Genomic DNA, 20,938 nt, shown 5'->3' on the forward strand with positions numbered 1-20,938 from the left:
TCATGATTAAGTAAGAATGACACCACTGGACACTTCAAAAAGAGGCTGGTGCTTGGCATCATTGTTTCCCTTCTGTGAACCATGGTTATCTGTAAAGAAACACGTGCAGTCATCATTGCACTGCACAAAAATGGCCTAACAGGGAAGAGTATCGCAGCTAGAAAGATTGGACTTCAGTCAACCATCTATTGCATCATCAAGAACTTCAAGGAGAGAGGCTCCATTGTTGCCAGAAAGGCTCCACACAGCCATGAATAAAGAATGGTACCAGAATGTCCTCCGAGAGCAACTTCTCCCAACCGTCCAAGAGCAGTTTGGTGATGAACGATGCCTTTCCCAGCATGATGGAGCACCTTGGTATAAAGCAAAGATGATGACTAACTGGCTCAGGGAACAAAACATAGATTTTGGGTCCATGGCCTGGAAACTCCCCAGATCTTAATCCCATTGAAAACTTGTGGTCAATCATCAAGAGACGGGTGGACAAACAAAAACCTAGGAATTCTGACAAAATGCAGCATTGATTGTGCAAGAATGGACTTCTATCAGTCAGGATTTGGTCCAGAAGTTGATTGAGAGCATGCCAGTGTCATAATGGGTGGTGGTTGAAGTGAGGAAAGGATGCCGAGACCCAGGCAAGATGAAGATGGAGATTTAATGACAATATTGCTCATAAAAACAGTCCAGGACAGGCAGCACGGCAGGAGATAAGCGCACAGCTAAATACCGGTAGCTCTGAAAAGAAAGACTGAGAACTGGAGCTGACGCCGACACAGGACTTAATCAGTACAACTGTGACGACAGACAGACTGACGCAGACAACATGCGTTGACAATAGACAAGGACCCGACAAGAGACAAAGACAACAGGTGGACTTAAATACACACGGGGTAATCAAGGGAACGAGAAACACCTGGGAATAATCAACGGGGATGACACAGACACTCACAGGAAGGAACTGAACACAGAAAACTCTAAAAATAAATACACAGAAACACGGATCATGACAGCCAGGGAGAATTGCAAAGGTCCTGAAGAAGAGGGGTCAACACTGCAAATATTGACTTGCTGCATTAACTCATTCTAACTGTCAATAAAAGCTTTTGTTACTCATAATATGATTGCAATTGTATTTCTGTATGTGATGAAAACATCTGACATACATACATGAAAACCAGAGGGCAGCAGATCATGTGAAAATATAATATTTGTGTCATTCTCAAAACTTTTGGCCATGACTATTTGTTGATTTAAACATAAGAAAAAAATGTCAGTGACTCTTTTAGCACTGACTAAAATAATCAACAGTCTGAGCTGAGATTAGCTCCATAAAATAACTAATTTAAGTTTTAAAGGCGACTGAAGAGTAAACTGACTGCTGCTCTGATGGACTTCCTCTGGTGGCAGCTGAGGAAACCTTTGACCCTGATGAGGAAAAAACAGAAACTCATTAGAAAACTGCAAGTAAGTTGAAGATTTTATTTCAGCTTTCTTTTGGAAAGTTTATCAGCTTTTTGCATCAATTATTTCTGATACAGTTGAAGCTGTTTGTGGTTTTATTGCCAGTATCAGTGAAGAAATGGATGCAGAGTTAGAGACAGTTCATTCAGTGAAACAGCAGCTTTGTTTTTCTGTTTAATGTCAGGTTGATTTCTATTGTTGTCTATCTGAGCCCCGTGTTGCAGCCTGTGGTTTGATGTTGTGCTTTTCAACTGATGAGGTAAAATTACTCCTGGTGCGATCGATACATGTGTCTGAAAATAACTGAACTGAAACTGAGCTAATGTCACGGTGTCTGCACCGCACATCTGCTTAGGCAATAAGCAATAACCTTTCTTCTTTATCTCAATGGTTCGTTCGCAGCATCTCCACATGCACAAAAAAACAAAGACATGCAGGAACTGAACATCATGTCTTTAATAAAATTACAGAAAAAACACAAACTCTCACCTTTCCTCTTCCTGGGTTTGTTAACAAAGGCATAATTTGTGTCCTTTGGATCATATTTGTGCAATTTCATTTTTCATGTCTGCAATTAAAAGAGGGGAGAAAAAATGTATATCTTGTCAATTTTAATAAAGGTTATTTATGAAACTGATAATCTGTCCGTGTTGTAGTTAAAATGATAAAAATACAGAGAAAACAAAGAATCTCAAGAGGTGAGTTAGCAGTACCCAGTGATGGTACAGAAACTTTGAAAAAGTAACTTTAACCGGATTACTAATTACTTGATTTGGAAAGTAACTAAGTTACATTAAAAGTAACTTTTTGTAGTTTGTAGTTTTTGTGTTTTCCGCACTATAAGGCGCACCTAAAAACCTTCAATTTCCTCAAAAGCCGACAGTGCGCCTTATAATCCGGTCCGCCTCATATATGGACCAATATTGAGCCACAACAGGTCTAGCCACTACGGTAAGCAGCCGCCGACTTCATTTTCCCCCGTAGAAGACGAAGTGCGCTGCATGCTGTGCATGCTGGGATAGTTGTCAGCATGCTGGTTTGTTAATAAAGTTTGTTAATACATTTAAAGCCAGGGGCGGAGGGGCGCGGCGGCAGCGTGTGGATTGGTCTTTGTTACCCAGAAAGCAGTTGGGCACAATATTGCAAACACCAACACCGTGAGTGAAACAATGACTGGGGCAGCCTACTATATAAAGTACTCAGGACTTCTTCTTTACAAATTTGGATGTGTAATGGAGTACAGGACAAGTTGGCAACCTAAACTGAAGCATCTATTCTATGTATCTTATAATGCGGTGAGCCTTATATATGAAGAACGTTTTAAAATAGGCCATTCATTGAGAGTGCACCTTATAGTGCGGAAAATATGGTACTTTCAGCTGCTATCACCAACTGTCCACCACCTGAAAATTACTTTGATCTTTTCCGATATTTAATTGCAAGCTATTAAATAATAGTAATAATACTATAATAGTAACATCAACAATGTGTCTCCAAGTTGAACTGAAGGGGAGATTGTTTAATGGTTAAAACAGTACAAAAAAGACTAGTAATTTTCCCATGTTTTTTTATGTTTCACTGATGTCTGGAATGTTTAGGAAATGTAAAGATGCTAAGGTGCAGGCTCCCAGTTGCAACATTTTTTTAAAAAAATTCAATTTTTAATCGACCTGACCCAGAACTTTGTCATCACCATTTGACAAAAATAAATAAAAAATAATTTTTAATGACCCTATTAGTGATATTTTTATTCATTTTACAGACAAATGCTTCTCAAGAAACAAAATAAATATTATTTAAAACAAAAAACAACAAAAAGTCCATCTGATGGAGTTGACAGAACTGAAGGTGATGACAAACTAGTGAGTAAAATGAAAAACTTGGTACATGTGAAGTAATGCAATTCATGTAAAATACACTGCTCAAAAAAATAAAGGGAACACTCAAATAACACATCCTAGATCTGAATGAATGAAATATTCTCATTGAATACTTTGTTCTGTACAAAGTTGAATGTGCTGACAACAAAATCACACAAAAATCATCAATGGAAATCAAATTTATTAACCAATGGAGGCCTGGATTTGGAGCCACACACAAAATTAAAGTGAAATGTTCCCTTTATTTTTTTGAGCAGTGTACATTAAAATGAATTAATTGCACATTTAAGTGAGATTTGTAAACAATTTCACTGAAAGAGTCACAAAAACTCTGACGGAGTTGACAAAAAGCCAAACTACCTCAATTTATATGATGTTATTCTGAAGGAGGCCATATTGTAGCTCATCAGGTCCATGAAATCTTTACAGTAAACTAAAATTAATAATTTATTTCACAAAATTTCATCAAAGTTTTGTAAACTGTCAGTTATGGTGTTGACACATCATGGTTGTGACAAACTTAGGAATTGTTAAGGAAGAAATATCTAAAATAGGTTAACTTTGGAAAAAGTCTGGCTCTCTCTCTTCCTCTGGATCCCAGGTCCTCTCGGCGGGCCACGTGTGGCCACAAGGAAAACAACAATGCATGTTGACGTCACAGAATTACAGAGTTTAATCCAATATAAGACAATGCACAAACTTACACAGAAACTGCAGAACAACGGAGACATACATTCATTTACCTGACATAAATGGAAAGAAGAAGAAAAGCAAAGACGTCTTTGGAGAGTTGCAAGAGCAAATCTAATTTGTTACTTCTGTGTAGAAAGTTTTATAGTAAATGTGTATTCTTATCTTTAATTTATTCAAATGAGGCGCAGATGATTCAGCTTTACCCAGATTGTGATACCAAAATATGTAATCATCACCTTTAAAATCGTCCGTAAAGCAGTAGTACAAGTAAATTTATGAAACAAAACATGAACTGTTGAGAAAATAAATTTAAAATAAGCTAGTTTTAAAACTTAACATGTCTTGATTCAAATGGCCTAATTGTGGTTTTAAAATCAGTAACTTATTCTGGCCTATTGACCTTTGTTGTACTTGTAGTTCCAGCAGATGGTTTGCCAGGATCTTTTGAACTGCCTTTTGTCTGCTCCTGGTTGGATGAGCAAAGATACGCCTTATTTGAATAAATTAAAGAAAAGAAGATAAAACTTTCTACACAGAAGTAACAGATCAGATTTGCTCTTGCAACTCTCCAAAGATGTCTTTGCACGTCTTTGCTTTTCTTCTTCTTTCCATTTATGTCAGGTAAATGAATGTATGTCTCTGTTGTTCTGCAGTTTCTGTGTAAGTTTATGCATTGTCTTATATTGGATTAAACTCTGTAATTCTGTGACGTCAACACGCATTGCTGTTGTTTTCCTTGTGGCTACATGTGGCTCGCCGAGAGGACCTGGGATCCAGAGGAAGAGAGAGAGCCAAACTTTTTCGAAAGTTAACCAGTTTAGATTTTCTCTTCCTTAACAATACTTATACTTAATTGTCATAATATATAATTTTAGTATTTCTTTAATTGTTTTAAACTATTATAATGTATTGAGTTCTGCTCCTGGATGAGGGATTTTACAAGCATCATCCACCAACTACAATGTTTAACATAAAAAAAAAAATATTCAGCAAACATCAGGAAAATATACATTGTTTTGCTCACATGACCCAGGTTAGTTTAGTCAGATATGAGAAAAAAATTATATTTTGTGTATATTTTATTCAAATTTTGTGCTTTATCCATAGGACCTGTTTTGTCCCTATTCTCAAGAATCACGGCCCTGTGTTTGCTGTCAGAGCTCAGAGCTCCTGCTGCGGCTCCACACAGATTAGTGACACTTAACTTAATATTAATGATTATAATGGTGTTTTAGTTGTGCAACTTTACGGGAACGTGGCTGTTTTCACGTTTATCATTCTGTTCATATTAGTCTCGATGTTTGCAGTTTTCTGGAGCGCAGCGCGGAGCTTGACGTCTTTCACAGGTAATATATTAACTTGACATTTACAAAGACACAGCGAGGCGGATCATCCGGAACTTCACGGTCAAAAACAAGCCCCAACTCATGAAATGTGCAAGTGACTTTAGAAAAACAAGCAACATAAACTAGAGATAGTTCCTGTTCTTCCAGCAATAAAACGCGCATCTCTCTCCTCCCTCCATTGTTTACGTTTCTGTCATGGCGATCAGCTGCTGATGTTGGACAGGAACGACGGTTAGTCAACGTAGAGGAAATAAAATTACATTGCTAAAGCAAATAGTAACGCAAAGTGATTTGGATAAGTAACTTTAATCTGATTACTGGATTTGAAATAGCAACGCGTTAAATGACTAGTTACTGAAAAAAGTGGTCTGACGTCAATAACGCATTACTTTGTAACACGTTACTGACGTCACTGGCGGTACCTTTGCATTTCTTGTAGAGAATCAGTCCAACCATCCAGAACAACAGAGTGAAAATGGTTAAAAATCTCCAGGGGGAGGTAAGTAGGAGATTCGTCATGATGTTCGTCTCTTCATTAGATCCTGGAAAGAAGATTTAAGATTTCAGGTCAGTGAAGAATCTCTGGTGAATTCAGACACATTTAGCTGAAGGTTTAAAACTAGATGTTTATAGCACATATACTGAAGATGTGTTGGATGCCTGTGATTTTCATAACTTGTTTCATTTAGTGAACAAAAATACAGCTCACTGGTTTAGGTATCATATACAAACCTTCTTCTGTTGATGTGACAGCCAGCCAGCTTTCAGGAGACTCTCCGACTTGGGAAATGGTGCATTTATAGAGTCCTTCATCTGACTTGGAGACGTTTCCGAGGGTCATACCGGTTTTATAGTAGGTGCTGAGATGGACGCCATCTTTGTAAAAATCACTTATGTGTGTCTTGTTTGTGTTCTTGTTAAAACAACGAAGAGTCACATCAGATCCTTCCTTCACTGGTCGAGCAGAAATATTCAGGATCACTGAACCAGCTGGTGGAAGAGAAACGGTTCAACATGTTGCTCTGCTGTTTCTGTGCCACAATAGAATTTTTACATAGTTGAAACATATTTGTTAATATTTGTACATGAAACGTTTACACAACCTTTTCATACTGCCTGGTTTCTACGCCTACAACCTGCAAAACTTAATAATAAAATTACATTTTAAGAGAGAAAAACAACAATTATTTTTAAAAATGATTGCATTAAGATGGGCATCATGTTATAACTGAACGTGAATTGCGCAGAACATTACATCAGGCTTTGAAATATGTGAAATCGTCATAAGTTTGAGCTATGAAGCAGGATTTAAGATAAACAAGGTCGGCTACATTTATGAAACTCTTCAGAATCTCCAGGTGTTTCCCACGATTTACAAAATATCAGTTTGACACTAAAGCAGGATTTCACATTATTAAAAGAACATTATGTACAGGTTGATCATGATGATGATAAAAAACAATATTTTCAAGTCTAAACTTAGACGTGGATCTAATTTACAGCAGAGGGAATCATGATCATTTCCAAATAAAAGCAAATGTCACATAATATTCAGGCATCTGGAAGAAAACTGGATATAAAGAGGAACTTCAGCTGCTGGGGCAGCAGCTTCAGAAGGGAGGCCCAGTCTTCCCTCCCCAGCCACTTCCAGCTCCTCCAGGAACCCCAAGTCGTTCCCAGGCCCACAGAGAGACATCGTCCCTCAGTGTGTCCTGGGTCTCCCCTCCTCCCGGTGGGACATGAACTCCTCACCAGGGAGGCGTCCAGGAGGCATCCTGACCAGATGCCCGAGCCTCAACTGGCTCCTCTCGACATGGAGGAGCAGTGGCTCTACTCTGAGTCCCTCCCAGATGACCGAGCTTCTCTCTCTAAGGGAGAGCCCAGCCACCCTGCGGAGGAAACCCATTTCTGCCGCTTGTATCCAGGACCTCGTTCTTTAAGTCATGACCCAAAGCTCATGACCATAGATGAGGGTAGGAACGTAGATCGACCAGTAAATCGAGAGCTTCGCTTTTTGACTCAGCTCTCTCTTCACCACGACGGACCGGTACAGCGCCCGCTTCACGGCAGACGCTGCACCAATCCCCCTGTCGATCTCCCGCTCCCTTCTTCCCTCATTCGTGAACAAGATCCCCAGATACTTAAACTCCTCCACTTGAGGCAGGACGACCCCCCTGACCCAGAGAAGGCTCTCTACCCTTTTCCAGCTCAAGACCACGGCCTCAGATTTGGAGGCACTGATTCTCATCCCGGCTGCTTCACACTCAGCTGCGAACTGCTCCAGCAAGAGCTGCAGATCATGTTCTGATGAAGCCAACATCAGTGGTCCCCAACCTTTTTATTACCGTGGACCGGTCAAGACTTGGAAATTTTGCTGAGGCCCGGAGGTAGGGGGGTGAACCGTCAGATAAGGCTTCTGCATGTTGGTGTTCCCACTAAATCCTGAATATACCCAATTTGGGTCGTCTTGGCCCTTTTATCTCAGCCTGTGGGGTTAACCCTGACTGGGAACGAGAACACAACCTGCTGAATCAGAAAGCGCGGTGACGTAAGAACAGAGGGGAATCCCAAACAGCTGACATATCGCGCAACTGAGAGTCTGGTGGATATCGGAGATGATATGTGGAAATGTTTATTATTATAGGTAAAGATTATTATGTTTATTCAGTTAAAAATGTTAACTATGAAAAAACATAGTCGCCTCCAGATCATAGTGCAGCAAATAGAGCGGCTGCTCCGTCGTCTTTTATCCACCGCCTTTTCTTTTTGTTACGTCAGGGGTCCCCAAACTACGGCCCGCGGGCCTGATCCGGCCCGCCTCCACATTTGGTCCGGCCCCCTGAACAATACCAGAGAGCATTCAGATTTTTTTTTCATATATTGTATTTTCCGGTTTATATGTGGATTTTTCTTCAACCACCAGGGGGCTCTTTAGCAGGAAGTGTGTCCTGTAAACTGTGGCATTGCTGCCATCTGTTGGACTTTTAGGGAACTGCTTGACTTTTATGTTATTTAATCAGTACGGTTGTTTGCTAGCGGTAGAGCAGATGAACACACGGGTCTGTTATGAACGCCGCATTCCAGGTCGAGTTCTTCGAAGCGATGCCTGTAAGTAGCAGCTTATACTTCAAAACGAGCCTTTATGTTAACATATGATAAAAGAAGTAGCTTGTTTATTGAATTAGTTTTGGAAATACCTGCGGGCGATTTGATTATGTGCTACGTCATTGCCAACTAGCAGGCTGCTAAGATTTCTTAGGTCGTTATGTAGCATTGCAGCTCATAGCATTCTGAGGTAGCTGTTGTATCAGCTGTACTTCTAATGTATGTAACTGAATGTAAAACATGTTAGCTGCTCTGAGCTCATCCTGAGTTGTTTGTGTTTTGGCAGTTTCACTCCATTCTACATCTAAATAAAGGAAGAACTAATTAATCCTGACTCGTGTGAAAAGAGTTTGGCTGATGGTTAGTTTTGGTACCAGACACCATAGCCAGACCATTACAAAGTGAATCATTGGAAGTCAAAATTGGAAATAAAAGAAGAAAGCGCCCATTAAAACGGAATTAGGTTTTAATAGGGAATTGAAATTTGAGAATGTTGTTGATCAGTTAAATCGCATTGAGGGGAAATGCTATTTAACAGTTTTTTTAAATAATACTGGGATCATTGTGAGGTATAGATATTAGGATCCAGTAGATGGCAGTAGTGCAACAATAATGGATGCAAGCTGCTGTTGAAATCTAAAGACGAAGAAGAAAGCGCCTATTTTCATTTAGCAAATGCTAGGACATGAAGGATCAGCACTTTTACTGTTACAGTTACTGTTCAGAAACTACCGTAATCAGTTCAGTTAAATCTAAACTTGGCAACTTTTTTTTTTTCCAACGTAATTTAAATGTCATATTCAATCGAGCTGTTATGACTCAAATGTTGGCTGTCCGCTCCCCTCTGCTGCTGCTGCATCGCTGTGGAAAACCAGGAGCAGCAGAGATATCTGAGGTTTATATGTGAATGTTTACTGGTTTAAAAAAAATCTTTGGGGTTGTGGTTTATAGTCCAGGGCGGCTCATAGTTAGGAAAATACAGACTATAATCCTTCCTGGATTTTTTCTGTGAAGAACCCAGAGAGGGTTATTTGGTTATTACAGTCTCTCTTTGTTAAATTATTTACATTTTTATACAATTTGAACTTTCTGACGAACTCACCTAGTTCACCTTCTTTCATTTCCTTGGAAAAATCTGTTTTATCATTTGATTGCAAATAGTCGACTGGCCCAGAAAAAAGTCATCGCAGAGAAAAGAATCGACTAGTTGACTAATTGGTGCAACTCGTAGTTGCCACATGTTACGCAGAGCGGCTTATAATGTTTGACTCACCTACCGGTCCGGGATAAATCCATCCTCCTGTCTCTTCTCTGGGCCTTTTTCCCTTTGCAAAGAAACTTTCCAAAGACACCTGATCCGTTTCTTACTCATTTTGCTGCTTGTAGACTCAGTGTTGGTGCACAAGAAACCGAGAGAATCCGGTTAAAAGATTTTCAAAATAAAAGATCCTCCAGACTCAAATAATACATAAAACGGGAACATTTAATTATTTCTTGCGCGGCCCGGTACCAATTGGTCCACGGACCGATGGTCGGGGACCAACAGGACCACACCATCCGCAAAAAGCAGAGATGTGATCCTAAGGCCACCAAAATGGATCCCCTCAACACGTCGGCTGGTCTAGAGATTCCTTCCATGAAAGTAATAAACAGGTTTGGTGAGAAAGGGCAGCCTTGGCCGAGTCCAACTCTCACCAGAAACAAGCCCAACTTACTGCCGGCAATGCGGACTAGACTCAGACACCGGTCATACAGGGACCTGACAGCCCGTATCAAAGGCCCCGGTGGCCCATACTCCCAGAGAAACCCCCACAAAGCCCTCCTAGGGACACGGTCGAACGCCTTGTCCAAGTCCACAAAACATATGTAGACCTGTCTGACAGATTTAGGAAGTTTTTGCAAAGAAAGGTTGGCATGTTTTGCTATTTAAAATATTCAGTTTAATAAAAACAAGATGTGGTTTATCAGCGTATCGGTTTAAACCTGCAAACACATTTTACTCTTTATTCTGCCTCCTAAAAGATCTGAGTTGCAACGGGAAGGTTAAAGGTCACATTGTTCTTATTTTCTTAACATCTAAAACTCTTTGCATTTTAACAAAGCTTTTTGAAAATCTTACAAGCTTCTGAAGACAATTGAACATTCAGACCTGTAACAGAGATGTTGAGAGCCCGGCTCTTTTCCCCTTCATGGTTTTCACACCAGTATTCTCCACTGTGCCTCTCAAAAGCGTACTGGATGCTGCAGGATGCAGCTGGGACGCTGCAGGCGTCAGAATCATTTGCTGAACTCGTTTTGTGAAGTTTTCTCCTCACTCTCCAAGCTTTCACTTCTTTGTCTTCCTCACAGCTTACAGAGACAGACTCATACTCAAAGAACTGAAGTCTGTCTGGAGAGATAAGAGGAAAAACTGCAATGATAAAAATACAGAAATTAATTGATGAACTTTAACATAAATCCTTGAAAAACAATTAAAACTTATTATTCATCAGCTGGTGATAAAGTTGACATAACCATGATTTTGAGATTGGTTTTAGATTTGTTTGTAAGCAGTTTAAAAATAATCAGAATTAAATCTATTTTTTTTCACTATATAAATGCATGAAACAAATCAGTTTCCAACTCACCGGGTTTCTGATCAGTGTAACTCAGATCAGGTTTTGTCAACAGCAACACAAACATGTTCATGACTGTAGAAACATGAGAAAAGCTTCAGATCCAAACTCAAAATATAGAAATATGTCAGAAATAAATAAATAATATATCTTTACTCACAGATTTGCATGCAGAGAGCTGTGACCTCCATGACTGATGCTTGATGCTGACTGAACGAGTCTCACATGTAAACCCAGATCATATGCAGCGCAGAACTTCCTCTTCCTGTTTGACTTACACAGAGCAGCAGAGACACGGGGAGAAATACTGAGATATTGATGTTAAACACAGACACTCAGGTTCTGTTATGGATCTGCAACAGAACTTAATATTTGTGTTAACAAAAATATGAAGAGAGTTTATTACTGGCTAGTCAAATGTATGCTAAAAAATAGTCTACAATCTTCCTATCTGTACATAACCTCGGTCTTCATCTAGACTTATGTGTCACAGTTTGGAATTTATTTTTTTTACAGAGTGCTCTAATTGTATGTAGGTATGTTAATCTCCCAAAGATTATTTATTTAGAATTTATGCAATAGTTAACTGGACCTTTAATAAATATCTGACAACTAGAAGCTAGTGTTTTGTCGCCCCCTACTGGTTGAGTATGAAGTATTAGTTCTACTGAATATTTGCAGTATATTTACTGTCTCTGGCTTCTTATGGTCCAGTCTTTTCTGCCCTCTAGTGGTCATTAGTACACATTGCATTGATTTCCATTCAGTGTTGCAGGAACACTGGTTTGTCATTTAAGTTCATTCACATCAGTTTGTAGACGTGTTTTTGTTATGCAAAAGAAAATTATTAGGGACAGTTTTATGTTTAATTTCTTCTCGTTAGCCCAACACCAATCAAGTTAATCATAAATTCTAATGACAGAAAATATAAACTAAATTTTAACTTAAAGAGGTTATATATATATATATATATATATAAAAAAAAAAAAACTCAATCTGCTGCTGTCCTCTTTTGTTTATCCACCACCACAATGTCCGGTTGGTTTGCCATTACTATATATATATATATATATATATATATATATATATATATATATATATATATATATATATATATATCCTAAAGCTTGTTTATCAGGAATCCTTTTACTCATTTTTCACTATACACACATATAATCTCAAGGTACTTATCCAGTTTAGGTTTCCCTTTTTTACATCAATCCAGTTCAAATGTAATGCATGTAATCAAACAATACAGCACAATCATTGGAAAGTAATAAAAAAAAATATCCACCTAAAAACATCCAACCATTCTATTTCCTCTTGTACAAGCATGTGGCAACAGTGGAGAGGAACAACTCCCACTTAACCAGGCTTAGTATGAGCTAGTGATGGGCAGGTGAGGCCTGACTGGGTGTTTGACACATTCCCCAAACGACATCTGGTGGATTTAGAAAGTCATTGCAATCAACTTCAATAAAGACAGGAGTGTTAACAGGTTCATCTCCCTCATGTCGGACACGTTGATGCCTCATTTTTGTGGAAGAGCTCTGGTTACAGTAAGACAAAACCTGGGAGCAAATCCTACATTTTTCACCTAATAAAAGTTAATCCATGTAAACTAACTGAAATATTCCATGGAAAGGAATTTGAATAACCCGAAAGAAAAATGATCAAAAGTGGAAATAAGAATGGAATAATTATTTTCCATTGTTCCATTGATCAAATTGATCCCACACGGGAAAACTTCCTCTTCCTCTGTTGATTCATGCCGGTAGTTAAATATACGAAGCACAAACCAACGCAAAGCAAAGAAGAAGTATCTCCATCCAACAAAACCCACAAACGTGTCGACACAGTTTCTCCCTCAATACAATTTGACGCGTTAACAACCAAACGACACGGGAACTGCTTAGGTCATGGGGTTCTCCTTAAAGTGATATGGACACTGACACGGGGTTTTTTTGTCTTGCTTGAGTTTCTGCGTCGTCTGGACCATCATGAGCAGCAATCTGCCAAGACAAACTGAGGGCTGAGACACAAGCATGACAAAAACAAAAAATGACAAAAACCCAACACCAAGGTGTAACTCTTTCCCAACCAAAAATTATTTCTGCCTTTAATTATTTTTCATTCTGTATGAAAATATGAAAGGCAGTAAAACTGCTACTCTTGTTTGCAGGATTTTGTTAAAGTAGATGAAACATCTTCTCATGTTGCACATTTAGCTCAAAGTATTTTTTGTTGTCATGACAACAGCATTGGGAGATAAACATAATTTATTTCACTTAATGATGGTTTGAGTTTTTTAAACTCAATGAACTGAAAAACTTCTCCTGGACTGCAAATATGAACTGAAGTATGTAGATTCATCTTTTGGTGTTTGGACACCAGATGGCGCTAGTTTAACATCATAGTTTTATTTGACAGGGTTTAGATTATCTCAGCTCTGAATGTGATTCATGACTGCAGAGACCAGACTGACCTCAGTCTGATTCAGAGTGAAGACATGAAGGTGTTAATATTTATATAAACTCTCTAAACATATCAGGACGTCCAGTTATAAGCTTTTGACTTCAAATATGTGAGTTTGACATGAAACTAAAACAACTGATGAGTTTGACGCAGAACAACAGATCTGTCATCATGCAGCAGCAAACACAAAGTAAAGAATCAGATTTTCTGCAGAGATCAGGTTTTCATGTTTTTTTATTTCCTGTCTTGTTATTTCAGCCATGTTCTCAGTTTGTTTTGTTTGTCTTTATTGTTGTTGTTATTCATGTTTAGATTCCTTGTGTGTTAGAGACAGAAACTCAGTGCAGAGGTCTGTTGATAGATCTATGAAGATGCTGTCAGGTATTGTTAGTTTATCTAATTTTAAACACATGTAGTGTAATAATAGTGAGATGTTAAAGTAAAGACCATCACAGTAAGTTTATTTAAAAAGCAGTAGCTGCTTTGCTCTGATGAAAATCAGAAACACGTGACAACAAAAGAGGCAAGAACATCTTAAAAATAGAAAATACTACATGCAAACGTCTGAAAGAGAAAGATAATAAGTCCTAAAAACATGTTTTAAATTTCTATAAAAATAAACACAGATAACGTTTTTAAGGTGTCATGTTTATTATTGCTTTGTTGTATTTGTCCATTTTAAGTTATGACAAAATGTCAGCGACTCTTCTATCATTGACTAACAAAACCAACAATCTGAGCTGAGATTAGCTCCATAAAATAACTAATTTAAGTTTTAAAGGCGACTGAAGAGTAAACTGACTGCTGCTCTGATGGACTTCCTCTGGTGGCAGCTGAGGAAACCTTTGACCCTGAAGAAGAAAAAACAGAAACTCATTAGAAAACTGCAAGTAAGTGGAAGATTTTATTTCAGCTTTCTTTTGGAAAGTTTATCAGCTTTTGGGATCAATTATTTCTAAAACAGTCAGGGGCGCTGCCAGGAATTTTGGGCCCCCTGACAAAAAAATTGTTTTACCCCCAGTCAAAAGCAACGTGCAAAATATACATAAAGCAATCCAGACTTCTCAAAAATGCTATGTAGTTTCATTTTATTCAAGCTGCAGTATAACTTTAATAAAAAAATGTTTCCTCCATATTTGTTAAAGTTGTCACCATGTCGTAGCAGTTTGTTATGAGACAGATAATCTGTGAAAACAATCAATCTCCTCCATCTCCTTCCTGAATTACTTTACTGGTTAAAGTAATTCACCAATCTGACCAAAACAACCAATCAGAACAAGTAGGACGCTCTTAGCGCTGTCAATCATCCTCATTCACTCACTGCTAAATGTGCTAATGGTGGAGAAACAACTTATTACAAGAAACTGTTTATCTGCCGTCATTGGAAGCTATGCTAACTAAACTGAGCATTCAGTTTGAATCTGCACAGCTCTGTGCTATGCTAGCTGCAGCACGGCACAAATCAAGGAGGAGCAAGAATGAGCAGCATCACATGAGATTGTGATTGACAGCATTAAAACTCTCCTATCTCTGACTGGTTGTTTCTAGCACTGAGAGAAGGCAGAGTAAATAGATTTTTCACAGATTTTCTCTCATACCATACTGTCACAACATAATGACAGTTTTAAAAATTATGTGAAAAAATATTTATATAAAAGTTACATACTGCAGCTTTAATTTCACTCAGGAGAGAACAGGTCAGGAGGGACGTGGGTTAGAGCTGCTGCTGACTGACTCATCTGTTGTTAAGAGGTAAAAGGTAAAAGGGACAAGATAAATAAATTAATATGTTAGTAATTTTTCCCCTTAATTCATTAAATGCTAGTGAAATGGAGGCAAACAGTAGTATGTAGCTAAGCTAATTATGCTAAATGGTTGATAATCTCACACAGTCTACACACCTCTCGGAGAAAAACTGGGTTATAAATTAACACTCTTGCCTTTCTCTCTCTCTCTCCCTCTCTCTATTTTGTTTTTGAAAACCTGATTTTATAACTTTTCTTAGCAGCATAGTAACTGCTTCAGTCATTCTTGTTTCCTATTGTCTGCAGCTGAACAGCGTCACTCTGAAGCTCCAAGCAGGAATGAACCATTTAACACAGATAAGGGGATTCAGGGCAAATATAGATGTGTGTTTTTTGGTCTGGTAGTGGGAACGTTACATTTTTACTGCTAAAAAATAGCTTTGAAAATACAATATGATCAATTTTGTAATTGACAAGGCCCAGATTTTTTATTTTTTTTTTACTTCTATGAACAAAAAATAAATTAATTAATTGTGGAGGCCCCCTGCTGGTCAGGGCCCCGCGACTTGTCATCACTCTCCCCCCCCCCCTGTACCACACCCCTGGATACAGTTGAAGCTGTTTGTGTTTTTATTGCCAGTATTTGTGAAGAAATGGATGCAGAGTTAGAGACAGTTCATTCAGTGAAACAGCAGCTTTGTTTTTCTGTTTAATGTCAGGTTGATTTCTATTGTTGTCTATCTGAGCCCCGTGTTGCAGCCTGTGGTTTGATGTTGTGCTTTTCAACTGCTGAGGTAAAATTACTCCCGGTGCGATCGATACATCTGTCTGAAAATAATTCTTGTCATATTTAGCCTGTGAAGCTGAGCTAATGTCACGGTGTCTGCACCACAGATCTGCTTAGGCAATAAGCAATAACCTTTCCTCTTTATCTCAATGGTTCGTTCGCAGCGTCTCCACATGCACAAAAAAACAAAGACATGCAGGAACTGAACATAAAACTACAGAAAAAACACAAACTCTCACCTTTCCTCTTTCTGGGTTTGTTAACAAAGGTATAATTTGTGTCCTTTGGATCATATTTGTGCAATTTCATTTTTCATGTCTGCAATTAAAAGAGGAGAGAAAAAATTTATATATAGTCAATTTTAATAAAGGTTATTTATGAAACTGATACTCTGTCCGTGTTGTAATTAAAATGCTAAAAATACAGAGAATACAGAGAATCTCAAGAGGTGAGTTAGTTGTACCCTGTGATGGCATAGAAACTTTGACAAAGTAACTTTAATCAGATTACTGACTAATTGATTTAGAAAGTAACTAAGTTACATTAAAAGTAACTTTTTTAGTTACTTTCAGCTGCTAACAACAACGCTCCAACACCTGTGAAAATTACTTTGATCTTTTCCGATATTTAATTGCAAGCTATTAAATAATAGTAATAATATTATAATAGTAACATCAACAATGTGTCTCCAGGTTGAACTGAAGGGGAGATTGTTTAATGGTTACAGCAGTACAAAAAAGACTTTAATAATTTTCCCATGTTTTTATGTTCCACTATTGTCTGGAAACTAGGATTATAAATCCACCCCCACCCCGCCTTTCCTGCCCCAGCCTCCAGGTTCTGCGTTACGGCCCTGTGTTTGCTGTCAGAGCTCAGAGCTCCTTCTGCAGCTCCACAACTCAGATGGCTGCACAGATTAGTGAGACTTAACTTAATATTAATGATTATAATGGTGTTTAGTTGTGCAACTTTACGGGAACGTGGCTGTTTTCACGTTCCTCGCGCTGTTCATATCAGCCTCTATATGTTTGCAGTTTTCTGTAGCGAGATGCGCAAAACTTGACGTCTTTCACAGGTAATATATTAACTTGACATTTACAAAGACGCAGCAGGACGATCATCCGGAACTTCACGTTCAAAAACAAGCCCCAAAAAGCGCAACCTGCGACTCATTAAATCTGAAAGTGACTTTAGAAAAACAAGCGACATAAACTAGAAATAGTTCCTGTTCTTCCAGCAACAAAACGCGCATCTCTCTCCTCCCTCCATTGTTTACGTTTCTGTCACGGCGATCAGAGGAAATAAAATTACATTACAAAAGAAAATAGTAACGCAAAGTGATTTGGGTGAGTAATTTTAATCTGATGATTGGAGTTACTGAAAAAAGTGGTCTGACGTCAGTAACGCATTACTTTGTAACGCGTTATTGATGTCGTTGGCGGTACCTTTGCATTTCTTGTAGAGAATCAGTCCAACCATCCAGAACAACAGATTGAAAATGGTTAAAAATCTCCAGGGGGAGGGAAGCAGGAGATTCGTCATGATGTTCGTCTCTTCATTAGATCCTGGAAAAGAAGATTTAAGATTTCAGGTCAGTGAAGAATCTCTGGTGAATTCAGACACATTTAGCTGAAGGTTTAAGTAGCACATATACTGAAGATGTGTTGGATGCCTGTGATTTTTATAACTTGTTTCATTTAGTGAACAAAAATACAGCTCACTGGTTTAGGTATCATATACAGACCTTCTTCTTCTCCTTCTTCTCCTTCTTCTGCTGATGTGACAGCCAGCCAGCTTTCAGGAGACTCTCCGGCTCGGGAAATGGTGCATTTATAGAGTCCTTCATCTGACTTGGAGACGTTTCTGAAGGTCATATCGGTTTCATAGTAGGTTACAAGATGGACGCCATCTTTGTAGAAATCACTAAAGTTTGGTTCCTCTGTATCTTTCTGAATGCACTTTAGAGTCACAGTAGATCCTTCCTTCACTGGCTGAGCAGAAACATTCAGGATGACTGACCCACCTGATGGACAGCAGAAGATCAGTTTGACATGTTACATTCCTGTTTCTGCTGGATTTATAACAAAATCAAAATCTACATGTTTGTTTTCAGAAGATATGAAAAGTTAACACACATCTTCAAAATGTAAGAAATATGACTCTTTTACATTCATATTTACTATTTTATATTTTTATGTTTTTTGTTTTCTCATCGTCAGATTTTGGTTATTATTAAATTGTACAAGTTCAAAATAAAGGCAGCAAACATTCTGACAGGATTTATCTTGATATCATTTTGTTCTGTAAATAAACCTTAGAATATTACAATGTGTGTACATTATCTAAAAGAACATTATTTATTTCATTTAAAAACCTTTTAAGACATTGTGAACATTCAGACCTGTAACAGAGATGTTGAGAGCCCGGCTCTTTTCCCCTTCATGGTTTTCACACCAGTATTCTCCACTGTGCCTCTCAAAAGCGTACTGGATGCTGCAGGATGCAGCTGGGACGCTGCAGGCATCAGAATCATTTGCTGAACTCGTTTTGTGAAGTTTTCTCCTCACTCTCCAAGCTTTCACTTCTTTGTCTTCCTCACAGCTTACAGAGACAGACTCATACTCAAAGAACTGAAGTCTGTCTGGAGAGATAAGAGGAAAAACTGCAATGATAAAAATACAGAAATTAATTGATGAACTTTAACATAAATCCTTGAAAAACAAGAAGATGAAAACTTGTTTTTCATCACTTTGTGATAAATTTAATAAAATTACTGATTTATTTGTTTGTAAACAGCTTAAAATTATTTGAATTAAATCTAAAAGACATGACATTTTTCTCTAAATAAATACATGAAACAAATCAGTTTCCAACTCACCGGGTTTCTGATCAGTGTAACTCAGATCAGGTTTTGTCAACAGCAACACAAACATGTTCATGACTGTAGAAACATGAGAAAAGCTTCAGATCCAAACTCAAAATATAGAAATATGTCAGAAAGAAATAAATAATATATCTTTACTCACAGATTTGCATGCAGAGAGCTGTGACCTCCATGACTGATGCTTGATGCTGACTGAACGAGTCTCACATGTAAACCCAGATCATATGCAGCGCAGAACTTCCTCTTCCTGTTTGACTTACACAGAGCAGCAGAGACACGGGGAGAAATACTGAGATATTGATGTTAAACACAGACACTCAGGTTCTGTTATGGATCTGCAACAGAACTTAATATTTGTGTTAACAAAAATATTAACAGAGTTTATTACTGGGTAGTCAAATCTACGCTAAACACCCGTTTAGTCTACAATCTTCCTATCTGTATGTAACTTTAGTCTTCATCTAGACTTGCTTGTTACAGCTTGGATTATTTTATTTCATATTATTATTATTTTTTTCTAATTAAATTATCTTTTTTCTTTTTTACAGAGTGCTCTAATTGTATGTAGGTATGTTAATCTCCCAAATATTCTTTATTTAGAACTTATGCAACAGTTAATTGGACCTTTAATAAATATCTGACAACGAGAAGCCGGTGTTTTGTCGCCCCCTACTGGTTGAGTATGAAGTATTAGTTCTACTGAATATTTGCAGTATTTTTACTGTCTCTGGCTTCTTATGGTCCAGTCTTTTCTGCCCTCTAGTGGTCATTAGTACACATTGCGTTGATTTCCATTCAGTGCTGCAGGAACACTGGTTTGTCATTTACGTTCATGTTTTTGTACACGTGTTATTGTTATGCAAAAGAAAATTATTAGGGATAGTTATAAATTTAATTTCTCCTTGATAGAATATATACGCTGAATTTTAACTTAAAGAGTGAAAAACTCATAACTCCATTGCATATTTTAATTTCATCCACAAGAAAACATGAACTGATGTTACAGAAATTACAGAATAAGAAGAGATCCAACCATAGATAGCAAATATGAACATTAGGATTTTTATTGTTAAAATAAAAATTAGAAACTTGTTTAATTGTGCCACAAAAAAAAGCAATCTGAGGGCAGCGACAAAAACAAAAAATGATAAAAACCCAAAACCAAGGTGTAACTCTTTACATTTGAAAACCAAACCAAAAATTATTTCTACAATTAATTATTTTTCATTCATAAAAATTTCATAAAAATATGCAAGGCAGTAAAACTGCCGCTCTTGTTTGCAGGATATTGATAAAGTAGATGAAACATCTTTTCATGTTGTTTTTTTGTTGTCATGACAACAGCATTAGGAGATAAACTTAATTTATTTCACTTAATGATGGTTTGAGGTTTTTTATACTCAATTAACTGAAAAACTTCTCCTGTAGTGCAAATATGAACTGAAGGATGTAGATTCATGTTTTGGTGTTTGGACACCAGATGGCGCTAGTTTAACATAGTTTTATTTGACAGGGTTTAGATTATCTCAGCTCTGAATGTGATTCATGACTGCAGAGACCAGACTGACCTCAGTCTGATTCAGAGTGAAGACATGAAGGTGTTAATATTTATATAAACTCTCTAAACGTATCAGGACGTCCAGTTATAAGCTTTTGACTTCAAGTATGTGAGTTTGACATGAAACTAAAACAACTGATATGTTTAACTCAGAACAACAGATCCAGGCACCTGCAGAGGGCGGGTGGAGGAGGTTTGATCCCCGCCCCTTCTATCCGTCATGCCCCTAGTGCCCTTTTTGAGTTTTTTTATTTATTTATTTATTTTTAATTTTTTTAATCTCCATGTCATAAGACCTGTTTGTCCCCCTCAGCAATAATGTTTAGCTAAATATAATTTAGCAAAATGAACTCGTCTGGCTGCCCTCAGTCTAACAATGACTCTCAGAG

General features: G+C 37.8%; 1 protein-coding gene across 1 annotated transcript; it reads right to left on the reverse strand.

Annotated features, from left to right (window-relative positions):
• Positions 1 to 1,342: 1,342 nt before the first annotated feature.
• Positions 1,343 to 11,332, reverse strand: LOC106909053 (uncharacterized). Its single transcript, XM_014975356.2, has 5 exons — positions 11,261 to 11,332; positions 11,113 to 11,175; positions 10,635 to 10,895; positions 6,113 to 6,370; positions 1,343 to 1,425 (listed from the first exon to the last, which is right to left on the reverse strand). Exons 1-5 carry the CDS (start codon positions 11,289 to 11,291, stop codon positions 1,343 to 1,345), a joined length of 696 nt encoding a protein of 231 aa, XP_014830842.2. The 5' UTR covers positions 11,292 to 11,332.
• Between the last annotated feature and the right edge of the window lie 9,606 nt (positions 11,333 to 20,938).

This window comes from Poecilia mexicana, unplaced genomic scaffold (assembly GCF_051168715.1).
Source record: "Poecilia mexicana isolate PSO_F unplaced genomic scaffold, ASM5116871v1 scaffold_18, whole genome shotgun sequence".
NCBI lineage: Eukaryota > Metazoa > Chordata > Actinopteri > Cyprinodontiformes > Poeciliidae > Poecilia > Poecilia mexicana.